General features: G+C 54.3%; 8 protein-coding genes across 8 annotated transcripts; 4 read left to right on the forward strand and 4 right to left on the reverse strand.

Moving 5' to 3' along the window:
- Window positions 1-950: 950 nt before the first annotated feature.
- Window positions 951-3,273, forward strand: PG997_003488 (uncharacterized protein; the record flags this gene model as incomplete). Its single annotated transcript, XM_066807803.1, has 5 exons — window positions 951-1,312; window positions 1,353-1,425; window positions 1,479-1,823; window positions 1,881-2,129; window positions 2,206-3,273. 5 exons carry the CDS (start codon window positions 951-953, stop codon window positions 3,271-3,273), a joined length of 2,097 nt encoding a protein of 698 aa, XP_066671421.1.
- Window positions 3,274-4,389: 1,116 nt separating this feature from the next.
- Window positions 4,390-5,615, reverse strand: PG997_003489 (Alpha/Beta hydrolase protein; the record flags this gene model as incomplete). The annotated part of the gene is made up of 2 exons (XM_066807804.1): window positions 4,390-4,881; window positions 4,914-5,615. The coding sequence occupies 2 exons, from the start codon at window positions 5,613-5,615 to the stop codon at window positions 4,390-4,392; spliced, it is 1,194 nt and encodes a 397-aa protein (XP_066671422.1).
- Window positions 5,616-8,290: 2,675 nt separating this feature from the next.
- Window positions 8,291-10,158, reverse strand: PG997_003490 (uncharacterized protein; the record flags this gene model as incomplete). The annotated part of the gene is given in 5 exon segments (XM_066807805.1): window positions 8,291-8,450; window positions 8,515-8,981; window positions 8,996-9,737; window positions 9,818-9,945; window positions 9,997-10,158. 5 exon segments carry the CDS (start codon window positions 10,156-10,158, stop codon window positions 8,291-8,293), a joined length of 1,659 nt encoding a protein of 552 aa, XP_066671423.1.
- A 1,451-nt stretch (window positions 10,159-11,609) lies between these two features.
- Window positions 11,610-12,656, reverse strand: PG997_003491 (uncharacterized protein; the record flags this gene model as incomplete). Its single annotated transcript, XM_066807806.1, has 1 exon — window positions 11,610-12,656. One exon carries the CDS (start codon window positions 12,654-12,656, stop codon window positions 11,610-11,612), a length of 1,047 nt encoding a protein of 348 aa, XP_066671424.1.
- Window positions 12,657-13,232: 576 nt separating this feature from the next.
- PG997_003492 (uncharacterized protein) lies at window positions 13,233-13,697 on the forward strand (the record flags this gene model as incomplete). The annotated part of the gene is made up of 1 exon (XM_066807807.1): window positions 13,233-13,697. One exon carries the CDS (start codon window positions 13,233-13,235, stop codon window positions 13,695-13,697), a length of 465 nt encoding a protein of 154 aa, XP_066671425.1.
- A 628-nt stretch (window positions 13,698-14,325) lies between these two features.
- PG997_003493 (peptidase family M28) lies at window positions 14,326-15,453 on the reverse strand (the record flags this gene model as incomplete). The annotated part of the gene is made up of 1 exon (XM_066807808.1): window positions 14,326-15,453. One exon carries the CDS (start codon window positions 15,451-15,453, stop codon window positions 14,326-14,328), a length of 1,128 nt encoding a protein of 375 aa, XP_066671426.1.
- A 1,256-nt stretch (window positions 15,454-16,709) lies between these two features.
- Window positions 16,710-17,052, forward strand: PG997_003494 (uncharacterized protein; the record flags this gene model as incomplete). The annotated part of the gene is made up of 2 exons (XM_066807809.1): window positions 16,710-16,886; window positions 16,972-17,052. 2 exons carry the CDS (start codon window positions 16,710-16,712, stop codon window positions 17,050-17,052), a joined length of 258 nt encoding a protein of 85 aa, XP_066671427.1.
- A 494-nt stretch (window positions 17,053-17,546) lies between these two features.
- On the forward strand, window positions 17,547-18,800 carry PG997_003495 (uncharacterized protein; the record flags this gene model as incomplete). The annotated part of the gene is made up of 3 exons (XM_066807810.1): window positions 17,547-17,921; window positions 17,978-18,379; window positions 18,435-18,800. 3 exons carry the CDS (start codon window positions 17,547-17,549, stop codon window positions 18,798-18,800), a joined length of 1,143 nt encoding a protein of 380 aa, XP_066671428.1.
- Window positions 18,801-19,621: the final 821 nt, after the last annotated feature.

A 19,621-nucleotide genomic window follows, 5' to 3' on the forward strand; every position in this document is an offset into this window, starting at 1 on the left:
AGGTGTACATACATGGGCATTTTCTAGGATTATTTCGGTTGCTACGCTCACATGCACAACACCACACAAGTTGAAAACATGGTGGATATGGTCTGAGGGTTGAACTGGCATTCTCTTCTGCATACGCATACATTGAGGCGAAGTGCGATTGAAGCTTTTTGGTTGTATGGAGGCACTTCATTGTGTTAAACAAATGTCGAAGACTGGTCCTCCCTTTTCTATCTTAGGTGGGGGTGGCTTTTTCGCATCAATCAAATCATCAAGTTAACCTTTCTTCAAATCCCAATCACTTGTGAACGGCCGAGTTGAAAGCCCCAAAGCCCGTAATCCACATCGATTGACGATTCTGAGTAAGCTATATATCCCGCTAAGTGACCGATCGTCAACAACAAATCAGCCTAGCTGATTCAAGGGTTTCGGTCTTGTGGTTTAGTGGTATAATTCTCGCTTAGGGTTCACCCTGATGCTTCATGCGAGAGGTCCCGGGTTCGATCCCCGGCAAGACCCTTCTTTTTCTCTTTTTGACACTTTTTGTAGTGATCTCAATTGTCATCGGTTCCAAGTCAAAGTTGATTGAGTGTTTCTTTTATGGCATTTGGTCTCTTCGTTTTGGTCATTTCAGTATAAGGTAAATGCGGGGCTCTTCCTTTTAGTTGTGTCGGGTGCGGGTGCGCTATAGTAAGCTCGGCCTCGCATAAGCTTATCCGGGGAAGCTTGTTCGCGAATGGCGTTGTTTGACATCACATAGGTTGCACAGGAAGATGTGTGTTTCCATATGCTATGGCCATGTCCCTGCTTCATGCTATGTGTTCCTTTCAATATGTAGATAGTGTCGTTGTATGGCAATCTCTCCGCCCTTTATCCGTTTCCAGCTCTCCCGTTCTGTCTCATCTTCGCATAGTCGCATAGTCGCATAGTCGCATAGTCACCCCCATCAGATCACACTCGCGATGATGGCCGCGCCGGGGCCAGTCACCGGTAGCGATACACTACAGACAACTGCAGCAAATGCCTCTGGTGGTCGGAACCTTCGCAGTTGCCAGTCATGCCGGGCACGCAAAATCAAATGTGATCGTCAGCAGCCATGCTCAAATTGCGCCAGAGTCGATGCAGACTGCGTTTACCCTTCTGGCCGAGGCAGGGCGCCCAAGAGGCCTCGGAAGGTGACGGAGAGCTACGTGGCGGACAGACTATCACATCTCGAGGCCGTCATCCGGAAGTTGGACAGTCGCTCCCACGCCAAAGGCCCGGTAGCCGGAGGCAACAATCCCTATCAAAGCCGGGACCTCGGCAGCGTCCGGCTTAGGCCAAGGTCAGGCGGACGCGGATCAGCCTGCCGACGAACGGTTCAGTCGGCTCATGGTTCGAGAGCAGACGAGTTACTACGTGAATGACAATGCTCTATGGGGCAATTTGGCCGACGAGGTTTGTATTCCTAGCACAAGTTACTGGCAAACTGTCAGACTTGCTGATAACAGATCCCGTTACAGGTCGAAGAGCTCCGCGAGATGCTGCTAGATCCGGGCTCGGATGATGAAAGCCTGGATTCGCCCGCTTTTGGGGGCTCAAGCCTGACGTCTTCATCATTGGAGATGAATGCGGCAATCTTCGGGTATCGTTCGACGGCCCATTCTCTACAGTCGCTGCACCCTCTGCTGGCCCAGGCAGTGGCGCTGTTCAGAGTGTTCACGGAGAATGTAGCGCCCATGGTGCGGATCTTCCATCTGCCAACCCTCTCGAGAGACTATTGGGACGCCCTTGCCTCTCTGGACTCCATCAGCAAGGAAACCGAGGCTGTCCTCTTTACAGTCTACTACACGGCGGTCATAAGCCTTTCTCCTCAGAGGTGCATGGAGATCTTATGCATACCACGGGAACAGGCCCTTACACAATTTCGGTTCGCGGTCGAGCAGTCCCTGGCCCGGGCCAACCTCCTCAACACACAGAGCATGACTTTGCTTCAGGCTGCAACGTGCTTCATATTGGTGTTGCGCAATGAGGATGACTCGCGCACGCCATGGTCCCTGGCCTCTCTCGTATACCATACTGCGCAGACAATGGGCTTACAACGCGACGGGACACGATTTGGGCTTAAACCATTCGAGACCGAAATGCGCCGCCGATTATGGGTAAGTCATTCTCATGGGTAACCCGGTGGGCTCTTGCGAGGCAGTGATCCTTGTGTGCTAACGCGGGATATCACAGTGGCACATTTGCCTGTTAGACAACCGGTCCTCGGAGTATCACGGCTTCAAACCATTTGTGGATGATCTGGCATTCGACACGAAACCACCTTTGAATATCAACGACAGTGACATTAGCCCAAGCATGCCGGACTTCCCTGCTGAGCGAACCGGATTCACCGAGATGACCTTCTGCCTGATCCGAGTCGAAGTGATGGAGGCGACATGGAAGATTTACCGAAGGTCTGGCGCCGCGTCGGAGACCAAAGAGAACGCAGCCGAGGATGGACTGTCGCTCGAGCAACGAGAGACCATGATGAAGGAGCTCGAGGAGAAACTTCAGGGCAAATACTTGCGCCACTGCGACCCCTCTATCCCTTCTCAGCTGATCGTATCCATGGTTTTGGAGTTAATACTCAAGCGATTCTGGTTGCAGATACATGTCCCACGCACCGCTGTAAAGGGGAAGAGCACAAGTAGTCAACAACCACAGGCGGCACCTTCTAGGCCGGATAAAGCGCAGATGCGAGACCAGCTCTTTCTCACTTCGGTCGAGATCCTGGAGCTGTCGGGCCGCCTGCTCTTGGACCCGCTGCTGTCGCCGTGGCATTGGCATTCCCATACCTACATTCAGTGGTCCGCCGTCGCGCTCGTGCTCTCGGAGCTATGCGGGCGCGCGCCTTCAGTCGACTGCGATCGCGCGTGGGAGAGCGTCCAAAGGGTCTACGACATCTGGAAGCTCGACAAGCGAGCGCAGAAGGGCACGCTTTGGCGGCCTATCCGGACGATGATGGCCAAAGCCCGGTACGTGAGAGAGATGCAGCAGCAGACGGAGTTGAAGAGGCGAGGCCAGGACAGCTCGGCGGCACAACTGGGAATTGCATCGGCAACAGCAGGGTATTCTACAGCTCTACCAGCGGCGGGCTCGAGACAATCGGGTTCGGGCATGACGCCTCCCTTCACTTATGCAGCAGGAGAAGACTCGCAACTCGATAATCTTACTTTCCCGGGAGATCTGGGTGTTTTCGAGGGCATGTTCGGGGTCATGTTCTCGATGGACTTTTCGGAAAACATCTTCAATAATACTTGAGGATGGTTGGCCTGAGCCCGTACTGACCCTCAGAATGCACCCCCATAGCATTACCAATAGGGGTTCCAGTACCGTTATCTTGGCCCCTGTCTGGATTTAAATACGGCTGAGGGCTCAGCTGAGTGAGTTCCAAGGGTTCGGGTTTTGAATGCAATGGGTCCTGAAGAACCCTCAAAAGAGCAATACGAGGCATCATGACCCGCCCCCGTTTCCGACCATGTTCTCGAAGGGCGTTTTTTAGAATATTCTTTCGGCTACTGACTCGCGTGCATCTATTCCGGGCACGAGTGTACTGGAGACAAAGTCGGTTGATGCCGAATTCAGGGTCCTTTATGAGGTTTTGCGCCTTCTGCTGTCTGTGCCCTTGCGCCTTGTTCTCATGTTGGTCGAACACACTTTAGCAATGCGACTGAGGAACTTTCCTTCCGCTGTGGGATGGGCATTGCACGTGCTCAGCTGGAGGTTACATCAGCCCCAAGTTCCAGTTCCAGTTGCAGCGGACGGACAGGACAGGGGCAGGGGCCGCACACTGGAACCTGGCCTCTGAACTTTCAATTGGGCCTCTTATCAGAACAGATCCTGGTCCCTGTACCCTGACAGAACCATTATTGGAATCGCAGAATGCAGAATTCGACTTACACTCTGCAATAGGCGAGATTGTGTTACGAGCTGATCATCACCCAAGTTACCCGGTATACTGCTCGTCTGCATGCAACACACTCAAACCACCCCATACTAGCGTTCCTACAGTATGCAGGTCAGCATAGCAGAAACACGTCAATCTCGCTTAAAAACTGTCAAGCCAACTCACAACAACAATCAACAGTCCCCATGTTCCTTCAGTGCGACTGGCGTCATCCAAGCTAGCGTTTTCTCAGCCGCTTTCATGGGAAGACATGGCATTGGGCGCAGATCTATGCATTTGTATATCTCACTCACGGCAATAGGTGTTGATGCGTGCATGGAGTGTTTCAAGAAAATATGGTATTTTCGTCCGGTATACTAGGCATTCTAGTTCTACCGGCGGTGAGGATTATATACACATAAAACATAAACCGAGTCCATCGTCTATTCGTAACCTTCCCGCTCTCTTCCTCCCTCTGCTTCCTCAGCAACTTAGAATATGACGAAAGCGGCAAGACCAGCAATGGCCAGGCCGAGCTTGGCGCCCGCCGAGTTAGCACCGCTTGTGGGCAGGTCGGTAGGGTAGCCGGAGGGAATCGACCCCGAGGGCGTGGCCGAAGCAGTGTAGGACGCGGGGATGGTGGCGGTGGCCGTGTTGGCGGGGATGGAGGACAGGACCTCGGTGGTGGGCGCGGTGGCCTCGGGCAGGGGTGCGGTGTGGTAGTGCGAGTTGGTGTGGTAGTTGGCGGGGATGCTGACGGTCGTCGGGTTGGCGACGTACGACGAGGCCGGGTAGGCGGTGCCAACGGAGCTGGCGGCGCTGCTGACGGCCTCCTCGGTAGACGAGGTGGTGGTGACGACCTTGGTCGAGGTGCCGCTGGTCATGGTCACGGTCGTGACGACGGACTTGACGGTGGAGGAGGCGGGGAGGGCGCCGAGGTTGTGGTGGTGCTGGCACCGGTGCTGCTGGGCTTGCTGCTGCCACTGCCCTGGTGGTCCCGGATCTTGGCCTGGACGTACTCGGCCGCCTCATTGGTGTAGAGGTCGAAGTAGTTGAGGTGGTTGTCGACGTTGTTGCCGCCGGCGCAGATGGGCTCGTCGCCGGCGCAGTAGTCGCGCCAGACCGAGGCGTAGTTGGCGGCGTTGGCCAGCTGCTGGCTGTTGCGCGGGTACAGGCCCCACTTGTCGGCGCCGTCGAGGTAGTTGTAGGGCTGGTACGCGGTGTGGCGGACGTCGCCAAAGGTCAGGATGGCGGCGATCTGCTTGCCGGCGGGGCTGTTGATGTCGAGGTTGGGCGTCGGCTGCTCGACGCAGCCGTTGAAGTAGGTGCCGCCGCCGCCGCCGAAGATGTCGCCGACGACGTGGGCGCCCTGCGAGTAGCCGCTGACGACGAGCTTGGTGCTGGGGCAGCGCTTGTTGTAGGCGATGATCTGGTTCACGCCGTTGGTGGACCCTTCCTGCACGGCGCCGCAGTACTCGTCCTCAAGCATGTTCTGCATCTGGATGTCCTCGTAGTCGCACGAGGACAGACCGTTGCAGATGGCCGTCACCAGCTTGCCCTGCCGGCCCGGGTACGGCTCATTGTTGCCCTTGCCGAGGAAGATGTGCGTCTCGGCGCAGGTGGCGGTGGTCTGCTGGCGGGCGGCCAGGGGCACGCTCGCGGCGCTGACGACGCCGGCCAGGACGGCGGCGCGCAGGACGGATGTGGTGGAAGGCATTATATTAAGGTAGTGGGTTGATGATTAAGTAAGTATAAGTTGTTGTAAGTGAAACAGCGAGTGTGGTTGTTTGGTAGGGCTGGTCAACGCGTGGGTATATATGTAAGCGAATGACTTGATGGTAGGACCGTATGTAAGTGAAGATGGGGGTCGAAAATGGAGAAAACCAAAGTATTAGATAGTATATAAACTAACGACACTCTCGTATTGACTGGACCGAACCGAGAACAGTGGCAAGATACTGACTGCTGCTGCTGGAGTAGGAGAAGGTCATCAGGACGGCGACCCGAGGAACACGGCCCTTTTCATGACTGTTGATACGGCCAGTAAGACGGCCTGACAGGCCAAGATGGCATGGTGTTTCAGGGGTCATCGCTGCAGCCTGTACGGGAGTGGATCTCGCTCATTTCTGGCACGCCCGCTGGTGGGGATTTCGTGAAAGACAAGCCAGGCCCGTTGATCGACTGACAAACCCCGGCTTCTACCCTTCCCGGCGCATGCTAAGCGGACTGTATCCAAAGTCGGATCCGGGCATATCGCCGCCGGTGAGCACCACGAGACACGCTCGTTTACCAGTGTTGGACGAGTCGACCAGCTGTAAACAGCCAGTCCCCGCTGGCCAACCCGCCCGTTCTCGAACCCTCGGCCAGTCGCCTTAAGAATAGCTGCTTTTGTCGATCTCGGGCTGTTTACCACTTTCGCATTGGGGGACAAGGTATCGGTTGGTAGGAGCCGCAGAAGAAATCGGTTTGGTTGGCCCTACAGCACCTGGCCTCGTATCGAACCCCAGATCCACCTACTATTTAAAATAAAATCCCTCCATCGCGTGAGAAGAGAAGGGAAAAGGCCGCTAGTTGGACTAACCGCCCCAACTCGCGCACACCCAATTGGGCGAATCCCCCAACCCACAACATCACGGCCTTTCTCGCGTTGCGACGTTGCTGTGCCGCCGTGCCGGAAGTAGACCGCTCGATTAGGTAGGTTGTGTAGTCAGACTGTCCACACAGACGGCTGATGTACAGTGTGGTAGCATTGAGGAGCAATGGTTCGATATCGTCGGGGGTTTCCCATTGGGAAAGATGAAGATCCCTATGTGCATTTGCTTTACAGAAAGTGAAATGCATTTGTTCAGATCAGCTCTTGATCCGCAACCGTCACGACATTGCGGGCTCGGCTCAATCCTTTCCAGTGCGGCATGGGAAATTTTCGAATTTCGATGCATTTCGTGCAGGGGATCTATCGACCATGCATGCACGACACAGGAGAGAGATGAGATGTGTGTGAGACTGTGTGGGAGTGGGTGTAAGCGCAATCTGCCTCGGGCAGGCTTCGTGATTGGCCGAAAGACATGCACCTTCTCCCTGAAGGATAAACAACCCCTTCGACGGCTGCCTTCCTAAGTTGTGCCTGCCTGGCCTGACTGTTTGTAGGAGCGGCCAGTAGCCCGGCCAAGCTGCCACTACTGCGCGGTACCTGGCATTAGTTTTCTCTGCTTTTGGTGCACTTGCTTCTGCGACTGATGCTCCCGCTTCGTGTCATGACGATACTGCGATTTGGTAAATATCCTCTACCTAGGTACCTTCGCTAACTTCCTGCCCATTCGTCATGATTACATACACTTAGATGTTGTGGCAACCGGCATCAGTCAGCCATCACGATCACCACAGCCACTTCGCATGGGGTAAAAAGGCCCGTAAACTCGGCTCCCGTAGCCGAGAAAAGGCTTTCGGGGTTGTGCTATTTCTTCATGACCTGACATCATGTGCTACTCCACGATGCTATTTGATGGTGAAGAACCTCGTATACCTTGCTCGGCCCACCTCGGGTAACGCCTAGCTGCCTGCTAACTTTAGACTGACAGTTTTCTCCGGCTCCACCGGCCGTCTAGGGTTCCGAAAACTTCTTCAACGAACAATTCCATAACCGGGGGCGCGAACTAGCAACACGTTTGTCAACTAAGGCGCGTGTTAATTCTACCTCAGAAACAATGTACATATTGAGAGCTGGTCGACGGCACCACCCGGACAAGAACTTCAGAATCTCACCACCACTTTGGTATCGAGGATACGTGTTCTTCGTGCTGACTTTCGGGGATTCTCGTACACACGATTCAGGGCCTGCCCGGGATCTAAACGGGCTTTCCCAGTTCCGCTGAAAGTAACGACAGGAAGGACCGTATTGAATCTGAACAATGGGTCCCGAAGTTCCTTCCGGTCACGATATTTATAGACACTTGGACGAGCAGGAGTGCGCCAAGCCAGGGGCTAGGCAAACGCCGCAAGCTATTGAACGCGGTTTAGCATCATCTTGCGTAGTTAAGAGTCAGATCAGCTACGCCACTAGCAATCGCCTGCTTCAGGCTGTAGGAAGCTCACGAGTCCCCCTATATCAAAATCGTAGAATGGGGCTGCAGCGGTAGCTCGCAAAAGAGAGGTTAGTGTCGCTTCCCTCACGTGTGATAGATGTGATCTTGTTTATTTTGGCTTTACGGAATTTACGTGGAAATCAGGATAGATCGTCTCTATTGGAACTTCGCATCGCTAAAATCGGATTCCAAAGCAAGCCCCTGAAACTTGGGCCCAGCAAGTGCAATCCAAGTTCCGAACTGCATCTCATGGTGGTCACACCGAACCAGAATCGGGTCCGGTATTAGTAGGGGCTTACTTCTGATCTCCTCACTTGTAAAATGTCGACATGCGGTACTTCGATTCGCCCCTATACTGCTCCAGCTCCTCTAGGGCTTGCCTGCCCTCACGCTTGATAGTCTCTTCGACCTCAGCAGAGCGAGGCGTGATGCTGCATTCGAACGGTTGTGGGCGCCAGTTCAGCCCGTTTCTATGTATCGAGCGACATTATTGGTCAGTATTGATCCGTTAACTCGATGATCTGTTTAACTTACGTGTAGTCATTGATATCCAGTTCGATTACACTGCCGTCTGGACGCTTCGCCTTCTGGACCCGGAAACCCCAGAGGATACGCGCAATGGTGATCCAGGTGCCCTGCTCGGCCAGGGCTTGTCCTGAGCAGACTCTGCGGCCCCAGCCGAACGTCATGTACCCCCGCTCCCCGGGAAAGGGGCGACTGTCGGGGCTGTCGGCCAGGAACCGCTTGGGGTTGAACCGATCGGGCTCGGGGAACTCGCGCTCGTTGTGGTGGATGGCCCACACGTTGCCCTGGATCCAGGAGCCCTTGGGGATCAGCCACCCCTTGTAGTAGTCGTCCTGCGTAGGCGCGTGGGGCTGGCCTCCGATGATGGCCACCGAGCGCCAGCGGAAGACTTCCTTCACAAAGGCCTTCACGTACGGCAGGTTCTCTTCGTCCTCCCAGGTCGGGCTCCGGTACGGCCCGACGACCCGATCGAGCTCCTCCCACGCCGGACCCAGCGTTTCGGGAAGGCGCAGCAAGCGAGGATGAAGGTGATGAGCGTGCTGCTGCTCGTGTCCGAACCCGCGCCGAACAGGTTACCGGTGAGCGACGCGATCTCCTCGACGCCGAGGCCCTGCTTCTCGCTCTCGGCGAAGATGTGCTTGACGAACGAGTCCTCGTGCCCCTCCTGCTCGCCCGCCTCGGCCGCGAGCGCGTAGAAGAAGAAGCGGCCGCGCTTGCGGCCGAGCCCGTGCTTCCAGGGCGCGACGGCGTTGGGGACCCGCGCCAGCGCCGGGAAGGTCTCCATGAGCATGGGGAAGGTCTTGCCCGGCACGTTGAGGTCGGCGGCGACGTGCATGGCCTCGATGACCTCGGTGATGATGGGGTCCGCGCTCGTCTCGACGCGACGGCCGAACGCGACGATGGACACGACGCTCGTCGCGTACCGCTCAAAGTGCGCGACGTACTCGGCCGGCCGGCGCAGCAGGTCCAGCGCCACGACCCGGCTCTCGTTGTTCTGGAAGGCGCGGTACCGGCGCACCGCCTGCACGCCCACGCCGTGGTGCATTAGCTTGCGGTGTGCGCGCCATCGCTCGCGCTGTGCGGGGGTCGTCGTGTACATGTTCAGGAAGTTGCTCTGGCCTGCGCCTAGCTCGGCGAAGACGACCATCCGCGGGCGCGAGGAGTAGATGCCCGCCTTCTTCTCGAACAGGTCCGAGGCGGCCCAGGCGTCACATACCCAGATGGTGGGGTTTCTGGTACCATGCGCCAAAGATCAGTCCCTATTGTCGGACCAACTCAGGAGTCAGGCTCGGGAGCCCGCTTCATCACCTACCTGCCTATCCATATGGTAATCAATGGCGCGTCGTACTTCTTCGACAGCTCTTCAAACCAGAACCACGGCTTCGTGTCGGGCAGCATGAACGTGTTGCCCACGATAGGCCATGGCCGTGGCCCCGGAGGCTTTTTCGTGTCAGCGCATCCATAACATTAATGCAGGGCTGTTCAACTCACCAACTTTGATCGTAGCCATAGCATGTACCCATAATCCACAAAGAGGCCGAGCAATGCCAACAGGATGGCAACAGATGCATAATAGACCAGGTCATGGCCGGCTTTCGGTGAAGCTGTCACCGAGCCACTGCCCAGGTAATCGAACAGTTTGTCAAACAACATTGTAGCCAGCCGGTTTTCTACTTCCAGTATACTGTCCTCAAGAAACAAAAGTGAACATGAGTTCCAGGCGCAAGCAGTCAGTCAATGTTTGGGTCGGGCATATTTCTATGCTCTTATCCCGGCTTAATTACCCCAGATTTCCCCCTGGTGGAATTTCTCCTCACGAACTATGCATCTCACTGGGGTAATACGACGCTCGGCATTTACCCCCTCGGCCTACTATTGGTTGCGGAGACGACCGCGTGACGTGGGGTATGCAACCGCCCTTATCGTTTCTTGTATAGCAATGCCCAGGGCGGGCCGTATCTATGATAGCCACTTGGGATCTATTTTAGAAACTCACTCGCCTTTCCTTATCAGGTCACCTGGGAGTCTTTCCCGATGTTTATCTAAGTAACCACCAGCCCCACAGCCACATGCAGGCCAAACAAAAGGATATAGAGTAAAGGAGCGACAAAGGGTTGCCAGGGGTCATGGGTATGCACATGGTGTTTACAGCTCTTACATTGGCTCCCACAGGAGAGTAACATGCCCGTGTATTATTTTGTTTCGGTCTACTGTGACTATTTCAAAACGTATGATTGGGTACATATGGCAGAAGCGTCTCCATTTCATGAGGGTATGACCCCTTTCAGTTGAGCAAGTTTCACATGGTCACTTTCCTGTGTTCATTATTAATAGAATACTGGACAGTGCTGGAAAGGCACCCATTTGTTACTAGCGCTATATTGTGTACCTCCGTGAATCAATAATAATGAAAGCCAACTTGATGCTATGCATCTTGCCAATAATATTGCTGAAAGGGGTAAGATTGCTTTGCATGAAGTCCATCGGCCTTGATAACATGAAAGAACACCATGATAGCCAGACTTTCATATTTGATTGTTACGACGACTATGAGGAGCGCCGTCCCAGCTGTCGAGAGGCTCTAAAATGCCCAGCACACGAACTCGGATATTAGTACGCAGCTTTCGTGCCGAAACACCATGCCGTTTCACAGACTCTTCAATACTGCGAACTGAATCTGTATTGTTCTGCACTGTATGTAGTCTTTGTCTCAATACAGGGGTGAGGACAGCAGCCTGATAAGAGCCGAATCCATCCCGAAAAAGAAATTTGGTAGATCCGGAGCGACGATAAATCGGAGTACCCAAGAAGATTCATAGCGCCTAACGCCATACTATCCAAGCTAGAGGATATAATGAGATTTGGATCTGTTGACGAAAACACCAAGTAGAAGGACTGCAACATCCAAATAGGGCTGGTGTATCCAAAGGTTGAGAGCGTAGGTGCAGTAGCTGGGGACACCTGCCATCACTGGGAATTAGCTCTCTGTAGTAGCTTCATATCTTGGGTTCGAGGCTGTCATTGTAGCTGGAAAGACATCGATTCAGACTTACATTCCTGTGTTCATCAGAACCCGCACCAACAAGCTTGTATAAATCACCCAATCAGGCTTGCTCGTCTTCTGGATCCTTGAGAGCGCTGCACTTGCGCTCTAGTCTAGTGTATCTGCTTTTCACCTCGTTGTAATTTTGCTCCATGCTGTCAATCCGTGCCATGACTTGATGAAATTGTGCCATCGTGAACAGAGCTGAATCTGCACAATCGGTTTGGGAATTTGATCTGTCGTTTGTGGTGGATTTTGGCGATACGATAGTAGCAAGCGTCTGGCTAAGCCGACCCAGGACCTCCTCGTTAAATAAGTCTCTCAATCTTTCGTTGTCAGATCGGAGACTTGATTTGTCATGGACAAGCTGTTGGATGGTGGCATTTTCCCGCTCAAGCTCGTCCGCTTGCTGGGTGACTGTGTCCTCAAATTGCTGAATGAGGTGAACTTGGTCCTGGTTCTTGCTGATTAATCCCTTTAGATCACTGAATTGCTGCGCCATCTTCTCAGCTTGCTTGTTCATCTGGTCGTCTTTGACCTGAACTTGCAGACGAAGTTTGGCGTTCTGGTCAAACAGGCCCTCCAGTTCTGCAGCTGTGTCCTTCAGTTGTGCGTCCTTTGCCGCCAGCTGCTCTTTGATCTGGCGCATTTGATCCGTGTATCCCCCGAACTTCTGCTGCACTACGGCCCGTAGGGTACCCTCATTGGCGTTCTTGGCCTGTCGGCTCTCCTCATTGAGCTCTCGGTTCTCCTCCCGTAGCTGCTGATTCATTCTGGCTTGGTTTGCGTTGACGGCTTGCTGGAGGTGCGGAGGCAAGGCCATCTGAACGGCAACGTCCTGTTCGCCTTCATCCGCAGTCGGCCGTTTCCGCTTCTGCGGAATGGCTTTATGACTCCCTTCCATTGGCTCTGCTGTCGGATAGTGCTTAGCCAAAGCAATAACGCAGATGATTGCTAAGCGGCAGTGGGTAGTCTGGGTCACAACGTGTGATGGCCTCGATGTAAAAAAGAGAGAATAAATTGCCAGGTCACTGTTTTGGTCTTCTATAAATTGATGGGGTTTCTCTGGAAATCCAATTGGATTTGTGGGTGTTGTGAAATAGGACATGGTGAACAGTTGAGCAAGAAGGGCAGCTCATGATCAGGTTGAGACTCTGTGCTAGGACCGCATTGAATGGAAGAAGCCATTGAATACAAGAGGGCATTGATTATAAGGTCAGATAAGGAACAAACGTGTTGGTACACCTTATCACCCCTCTCTGAAGCAGCGGCATACCGACAGGACGATTGAAAATCCTCCATGTCTATTTAGGTCAACCTTTGCGACATCACCTCACACTTGTTGCACAACACAATAGTTATAAACACAAGAAACAACAACACCTCCCAACGATTCAAGGTAAGTGAAGGTTACCTTCCTGTAGTAAACTTACCGTGAAGGACTTGTTCAAGCACATATTTATAGCGCGACTCTCGCCTGCTTGCTGCTTTTGTTTGCCGGACCGCTTGATGCTGACTCCTCACTCCAGGCCACACTTGCAAACATGGGCAACCAGAAGAAGATCGGGCTAGCTCGCCATGATCGACAGGGACGGCTTCATCTTTGAGCAACCTGAAGAGGCCCAGTTCAACGGTGCCTTGCTCAAGCAATGGGGCGACGAGCAGGCGATCATGACCCGCAGTCATGGAGGCCGGTTGCGAGGTTAAGAACCAAGTGAAGCCATCGATGCGACTGAACAAGTTTGAGAAGTTCACCGAGTGCTTCGTCGAGTTGTTCAAGGCGGCGATGCAGCGAAAAGACGAATGGGGCACCTGCAAGAGCGAGCAGGAGTTCTGGCTCGCCATCAAGCAGTCGCTGGACTGGGCTCGACGTGTCGATGTGGCGGTTGAGGCCATCATGGCAACGGTTGAACTCCTCATCGAGTCGCGCCGACGCTTCCTCCGAGAATCGATGTACCTCCCTAAGGGATCGTTGTTGAGCGCCTGGGTCCAGGGTTGGATCGAGGTCATTGACAGCCCGGACCACAAGAAGCAGGAGACTGGCGAGTCCCTGGACTTGAAGCAGGAAGACCCGCAGGCAACCTTGGACGAAGAGATGGAAGACGTGTCTGCTGAGGGCCCTCACGAAGATGATCAGAAGGACGCGTAAGTGAGCATGATTGTTGAGAATGGTAACTTGCTAACAGTCATTTAGAGAATCGAAAATGATCATCAACTGATGGAATCGACGTCGACCACCCAGAGATGACCGACCAAAGGGCATTGGAGGCCAGTCTGCCGGGAGAGAGCATGGCACGAATACCACTCGAGTTTCCGAATAAGCGCTGGGGATGACTGTACGACCTTGGGCGCAGGGTGGACACTATGATGAGAAACTGGTAGTTGTCTGGAATGTCGCGTGTTGATAGAAAAGGCAGGCATTCTCGTGTCTACAGCCGATTCCTGACCTTAGCTCGGGAGATGGCTGCCACTTGCCTGGACTGAAGATAAATGTGTACCTGACCAAAATGAGCATCTTCCATGAGTGTTTTTGGCGAGTAATCCACGCCTAACTGCCGGCTGCGTGCAAATATGTGGCAGCTGGTGTTGTCCTCGGACTCTGCGTGAACGACAACCCAACCAACATACGGTAGTTACCTCTGCAAATAATTGTAGCGTCCTGTCGTGGAGATCAGTATAATCACGAGTTGCGAAGGAACAAGAGTGGAATGCTCGTGGGTTGAACTAGAATTTCATGGTATCATATCAAAGGTAGAGCAACGTAAAACACAGCTAACTCATGACTGCTCTGGCTCTGGCACTATTTCCATCATGTCTAACCATTCCAACGTAAAGGCCGTTACTATTTTGCACCAATCCCTCACCGTTGGCATATCTAAATGCTCGCCATCATCCTGGAGAGTATGCCAGACATCGGGGAAGCTTGATGGAATGAGATGTAGGATGGGAACACCACGTTTCATGAACGGTTCGTGGTCATCCCCGACGAAGCTTGGGTTGAATTGATCAGGCACTTTGCCCGCCTCGTAGAGAAATGGCCGTTTCGTTTTCGTCTCGAGCAGATCCAGCTTCCGCATTCGATCCTCGACACTCGCCATGTTCTTGTAGGCCCAGTGCGTGGGGAGGAAATAGGAGGGGATCCGGGGGTTCGCAGACCCCAAGAGATCGAGCAGCACGAAGAGGCTGATCTGGCTCAAAGGATCACGGTAGCTTGATAAGGCCGGGTTCATGGTGTGCTCCCACTCCTCAGCAAGAGCCCTGGATCCGTAAAGCGAGTCGGTCGACGTCCATGACGAGCCGAACGCTTCTTCTCCGTCAAGGAGGAGGATCTGCAGGCCCATATCCATTGGCACCGTGCCTCCCAGCTCGCCGAGGGCGACCATTTCCTCATGCATCTGCTTCATGTACTTGTCCACAAACCTCGCAATGTGCATGAGAATCGCGCACGGCACCGCGCTATCGATCGCACCGATGAAGTTGTCCGGCTTGAACTTGCTGTCGTAATGCGCGACCAATGTCAGGTAGTTGGCCTGCCCCGGCTTCGTCCACGGCGGCTCCTTTCGGACGATCAGGTTCGAGAAGGGGATCTGCCTACTGCCCGTCACTGGCGTCGTCCCTGTTGAGTTCTGCCACAGTAGGGTCCAATCCGGCAGCTCCTTGCGAAAGAAGTTCACAAAGTGCTGCTGCGTCTTGGCCTGGCCGGGTGTGCCGGGGACTCGGGGTATAAGGATAGGCGCGAGGAGGCCCTCTTGGTTGTGGATGTCGAAATCGGATTCGGCCAGTGTCAGGTTTCGCAGGAAATCGTCGGAGAGCGTCTGGTAGGCGATCGTGAGAGCGAAGAGAAGTTGAAGGGCCAGCAAGGAGAGCAAATGGCCCCTCGAGGATGGGCGCGATTGCTGCATCATTATAAAACGCTAGCTGCCTCGAGCCAGCGAGGTCGTAACTGCGCAGTCGAAGCTTATAAACGGGTGTGGGTTGAATGAGAGAATTAGATGGCGGCGCATAGGGTCGACATGTTGTACCGGCGAAGTTGATGAGCGGCCTGTCATCGACCCCCGGCTTCGAAACTGTCGCGCTGTTCGCTTTGTTACTTAGCCATCTATCCAAGACACTTCCATTGGTCTCTCGGTGGCTCGTCCCTGGAAGGAGTTAACTCCGGCAAATCCACTTGTGTGGCTGAGCCCCGCCAGCACTAGGCACATGGAGCTGCAGGTTGAGCTTGGCACAACTATTAGTGCAAGTGCAGATGCATTAATGGCCAAAGCTCCCCCGCATTCTGCGTAAAGCTATCCGCAGTCCACTCCTCACCAGCAAACACCAAAAGATACCTAGCTATGGAGTGCTCCTGACATCTTATGATAACCTCGCGAGTACGTGCATAATATTGTCCTACTCCGGTATGATTAGTCAGGACGCGGAACCCTGCTTCAAGACCTCTAGAATCGCCCTCGGGAGAGTCAACTTTCCGAGCTCGCGGAATCCCATCGAATTGTATGCAACGCGGCTTCGCAGACGTGCATGTCAATGACTTGTTCTGGTAGGAACTTGCCCCGATCTGTCCTACAACACTACCTACGTAGTATCGGCATATCTACTACGGACTTGGCTAGGTGATCGGGCAACCTGCCACCACGGCATTAAAATGGCTGGAACCTTCATGTCACCCCTTCACCCTTCACGTCTTGATGAGGTGATTGCGCCCAGCGTACCAATTAATATTGCAGAGACATGAGCTGTAACACCGGTTGGTAAGCAGTCAGGTGGTACAGCTCTAGACTATTGTTGGCCTGGATTCGAGCGATCCTTTCCTCACACTCGGTCTGGTTGTTGGGTTTTCCTCTGACCTTCTCCAAGACTCCAACGGGATCAACACCACATGACGTCTGGATGAGCAGTTAGCTCACCCCATCGACGAATTGGAACATCAGACCACGGGCGATACCACTACTCACGATCCAAATCCAAATTAAGTTGACGTAGGAGAAATATGGAAACAGCCGAACAGGTCCTACCATGAGGGGTCTCGTTGGAATATAAGTCGCGTGAAGTACGCTGCCGAGCTCCGCCCTCTTTGTGACTGTTCTTCTCTTGAGTGATATACCACCTTTCCAAATCAGAGAACTCCTTCTACCAGATAAGAAAGCTTGCAACACCATTGACCATGTCGTCGCCAGAGAGCCACGGCCTCCCCGACCCCGCCATCAAGGCTGCCCACGACGGGATGCATCACTTCGAACAGGAGCAGCACGAACGTGACGCGGCTGCGAAACGTGGCCTGCCTGACGAGGCCATTGATGCTGACCGAGAGTTCATGCAGGGCGTGGAGAGACGAGCATCAGTAAGTCCTTCTCGGATGGCCTTGATATCCCGACAAGGCTGGAAAGTGGCCGGCCTAGTGCGGAAGGCTAACGACGAACCAACAGGAATCGTCTCAGACCAGCGCTACCAAGTCCGGGTCCAAGATCAAGAGGGCCATTGACAAAATGATGCCAGGAAAACACTGATCATCTAGGAAATGGTTCCAGGTTCTTGATGTGCAATTGTATATTATTGGGAAGCAGTCTTTGCTCCTCTGTATCAAATGGAAGATTGAATAAAACCGAGGTCTGATGTCAGTTGCTTACTGTGTCGCACTATGTAAGAGTCGAGGAATCTATCCACCATACTCTCTACTCGATGACTAGGACGTGTACAATAGTCACTAGGCTTGTAGGCTAGATTTATCGTGATAGGTACGCGTACTGGTTGTAAGCAAAGCCACCCTTGCGGCCCAGTTAGGCCCTCCGTGAAATGACACTAACGGGACGATGCCCAGCTCGGCTCAGCCACCAAGCATTGCCTGCTACGCCGCCCGCCTACGTAAGCACGGAGGGAGGTAAAGGGGGAAATTCCATACCGTTAAGAGTAGAGCTCATATCCTGTCTTCTGCCCGACATATCTGAAGCTTAAACTTACAGTTTCGTACTGCTTACCTTCGCTATTCTGCTCCATACTTCCAATGGCATCATCCGGTACAAATTCGAAAGCGGAGACCGCCGAGGAAGCCTTGCCGGTCTACGAGGCCGTCGCCGGGCCTTCATCCGTAAGCGACCGAGCTGGCGCGTCTTCTTCTGTCCAGGCCTTTCCGGGGCCAGTGGAACTTCCTGGTTTACCGATGCCACATAGTGGTGACCAGGCTCATGCACCACCATCCGCTCAGGCCTTCTCAGGGGCAGCAGAACTTCCTGCATATAACGATCGTGCACCCTCATACGCTCAAGCTTTTTCAGGGGCAGCAGAACTGCCTGCATACAACGACGACCAAGTTCGTGCATCCTCATCCGCCCAAGCTTCTTCTCCAGGTGCCGCGGAACTCCATGGTTCGACGGTGCCGGTGTCGGATGGTGGTGCCCAAGGCCCTACACCATCGGAACCTTTCAATTTCCCCAGGAGCGACACGTTACCACCGTCGTACAGTCCACCAACCCCTCAGGCGGCCAGCGACCCATCGCCATACCGCAATCTTCTTCGGATAAAGCAGCCCCTTTTCTACAGGCATACCCGCCGTCGCTTCAGAGCTATGCGATTCCCAACAGCACGTGGGCGTCCTTTGTGAAAACCACCAACGCTTTCCTGACAGCCAAGGTGGGCGACCAGGCTATCCAGCATGCCGCGGACATGGGACGTAGGATCAGTGACCTGCCGAAGCGGTACAGCAAGGAAACCGTCGCGCAGGCCAAGCAGATCCGCCGCGACGTTAGCGACCAGGCCAAGAAGGGCAACTACATCGCGGCGGGCATGGGCGCCCTCGGCGGCTCCATCGCGCTGCCGATCGGGACGGCGCTGCGCATCGTGGGGGGCGGCCACCGCGCTACCGTTCGCCATGCTGGGCAGCGTCGCCGCGAAGCCCAAGACGCCGCGCGAGCGGGCCGTGGCCTACGTGGCGGCGGCTAACGGCAAGTGGTTCCACGGCCGCGGGCTCGACGCGCGCCTGCTGGACTCGGAGGAGCTGGCCGAGGCGGTCGGCCTCAGCTCCGGCCGCATGGCGGACCTCGCCTGCGAGCACAGGAAGGGCGGCGCCCAGGGGCAGATGTCGGCCCTGGAGGAGTGGATCGCGGACGTGGAGGTCAGCGCCGCGGAGAGCATCATCACGCTCGACTGGAGCGCAAAGACGCTGTGGCTGGTCATCTTCTCTGGCGCACCCGTTCCTGTCGGTACGGAGCCGACGAAGACGAGAAAAGGCAAAGAAAAGGGACAAGCTTCCACTACGTAGCATTGGCCGTGGGCCGCCGCCGCCCAATGAGGGCTGCCTGTTACATAGGTAACTACCAATAGTTGAGCTGTTTCAGCAAAGTTCTACATACGCGGCAGTTCAGGGCAGGGCAAGCATGTCGTCATGCGCTTCGATGCGCAACACACGCCTTGTACCGGCCTGTCGACCCATTCGTGATGACATTGTTCCATCGGGTGCGTCGCCGGAACATTACGTTATGTAAAACCCCCGATATATCTACTCGGCTTGTGCCTCACAACCCACAAATCCTTATTCAATCTTCATGACAACCTACCGTATCCGTCCTAGTTCCCAGTGCCTATGCCGGCGCTCATGACTCAGGGGTGAAATTTGGGTTCAGAAGCTTTCGAGAAAAGGGCAGGAGAATGATTGTAGAAGAAGTGAAAAGGGGGTATTCTGGGCAAAACCAAACATCAAACGCGGTGCAGTCTGGCAGTGCAGGGGGGCTTGAGAAGAGAGATGAGGCGACTGACTGATTACAGAGTCGAGAAAGTTATGAGATGCACAGACCCTTGAAACTTCCCGGCTGTCCCACCTGGCGCAACGGTCCATTCATTTTGGCCCAGCAAGCCTCCTGGAGTCCTGGTAGGTACATGTTTCGAGCGGCCAGGAAAGTTCGGTACGGTACACGCTCATTACGCGGGCAGGAGGCAGCTATGTAGCAGCTTGTCACGCCGTCTGTCTTGTCTCACTTTTTCAAGGAAGAAGTCTTCACCACTGCCGCTGTTTCGGTTGCATACCTATGTACTTCAATAGTAGGTAGGTATATCACCTCACCTACTTTACCGCCCGGGAAACCA

The sequence above is a fragment of the Apiospora hydei genome (assembly GCF_038363865.1).
Source record: "Apiospora hydei strain CBS 114990 chromosome Unknown utg000004l_segment0_segment0, whole genome shotgun sequence".
Lineage (NCBI taxonomy): Eukaryota > Fungi > Ascomycota > Sordariomycetes > Amphisphaeriales > Apiosporaceae > Apiospora > Apiospora hydei.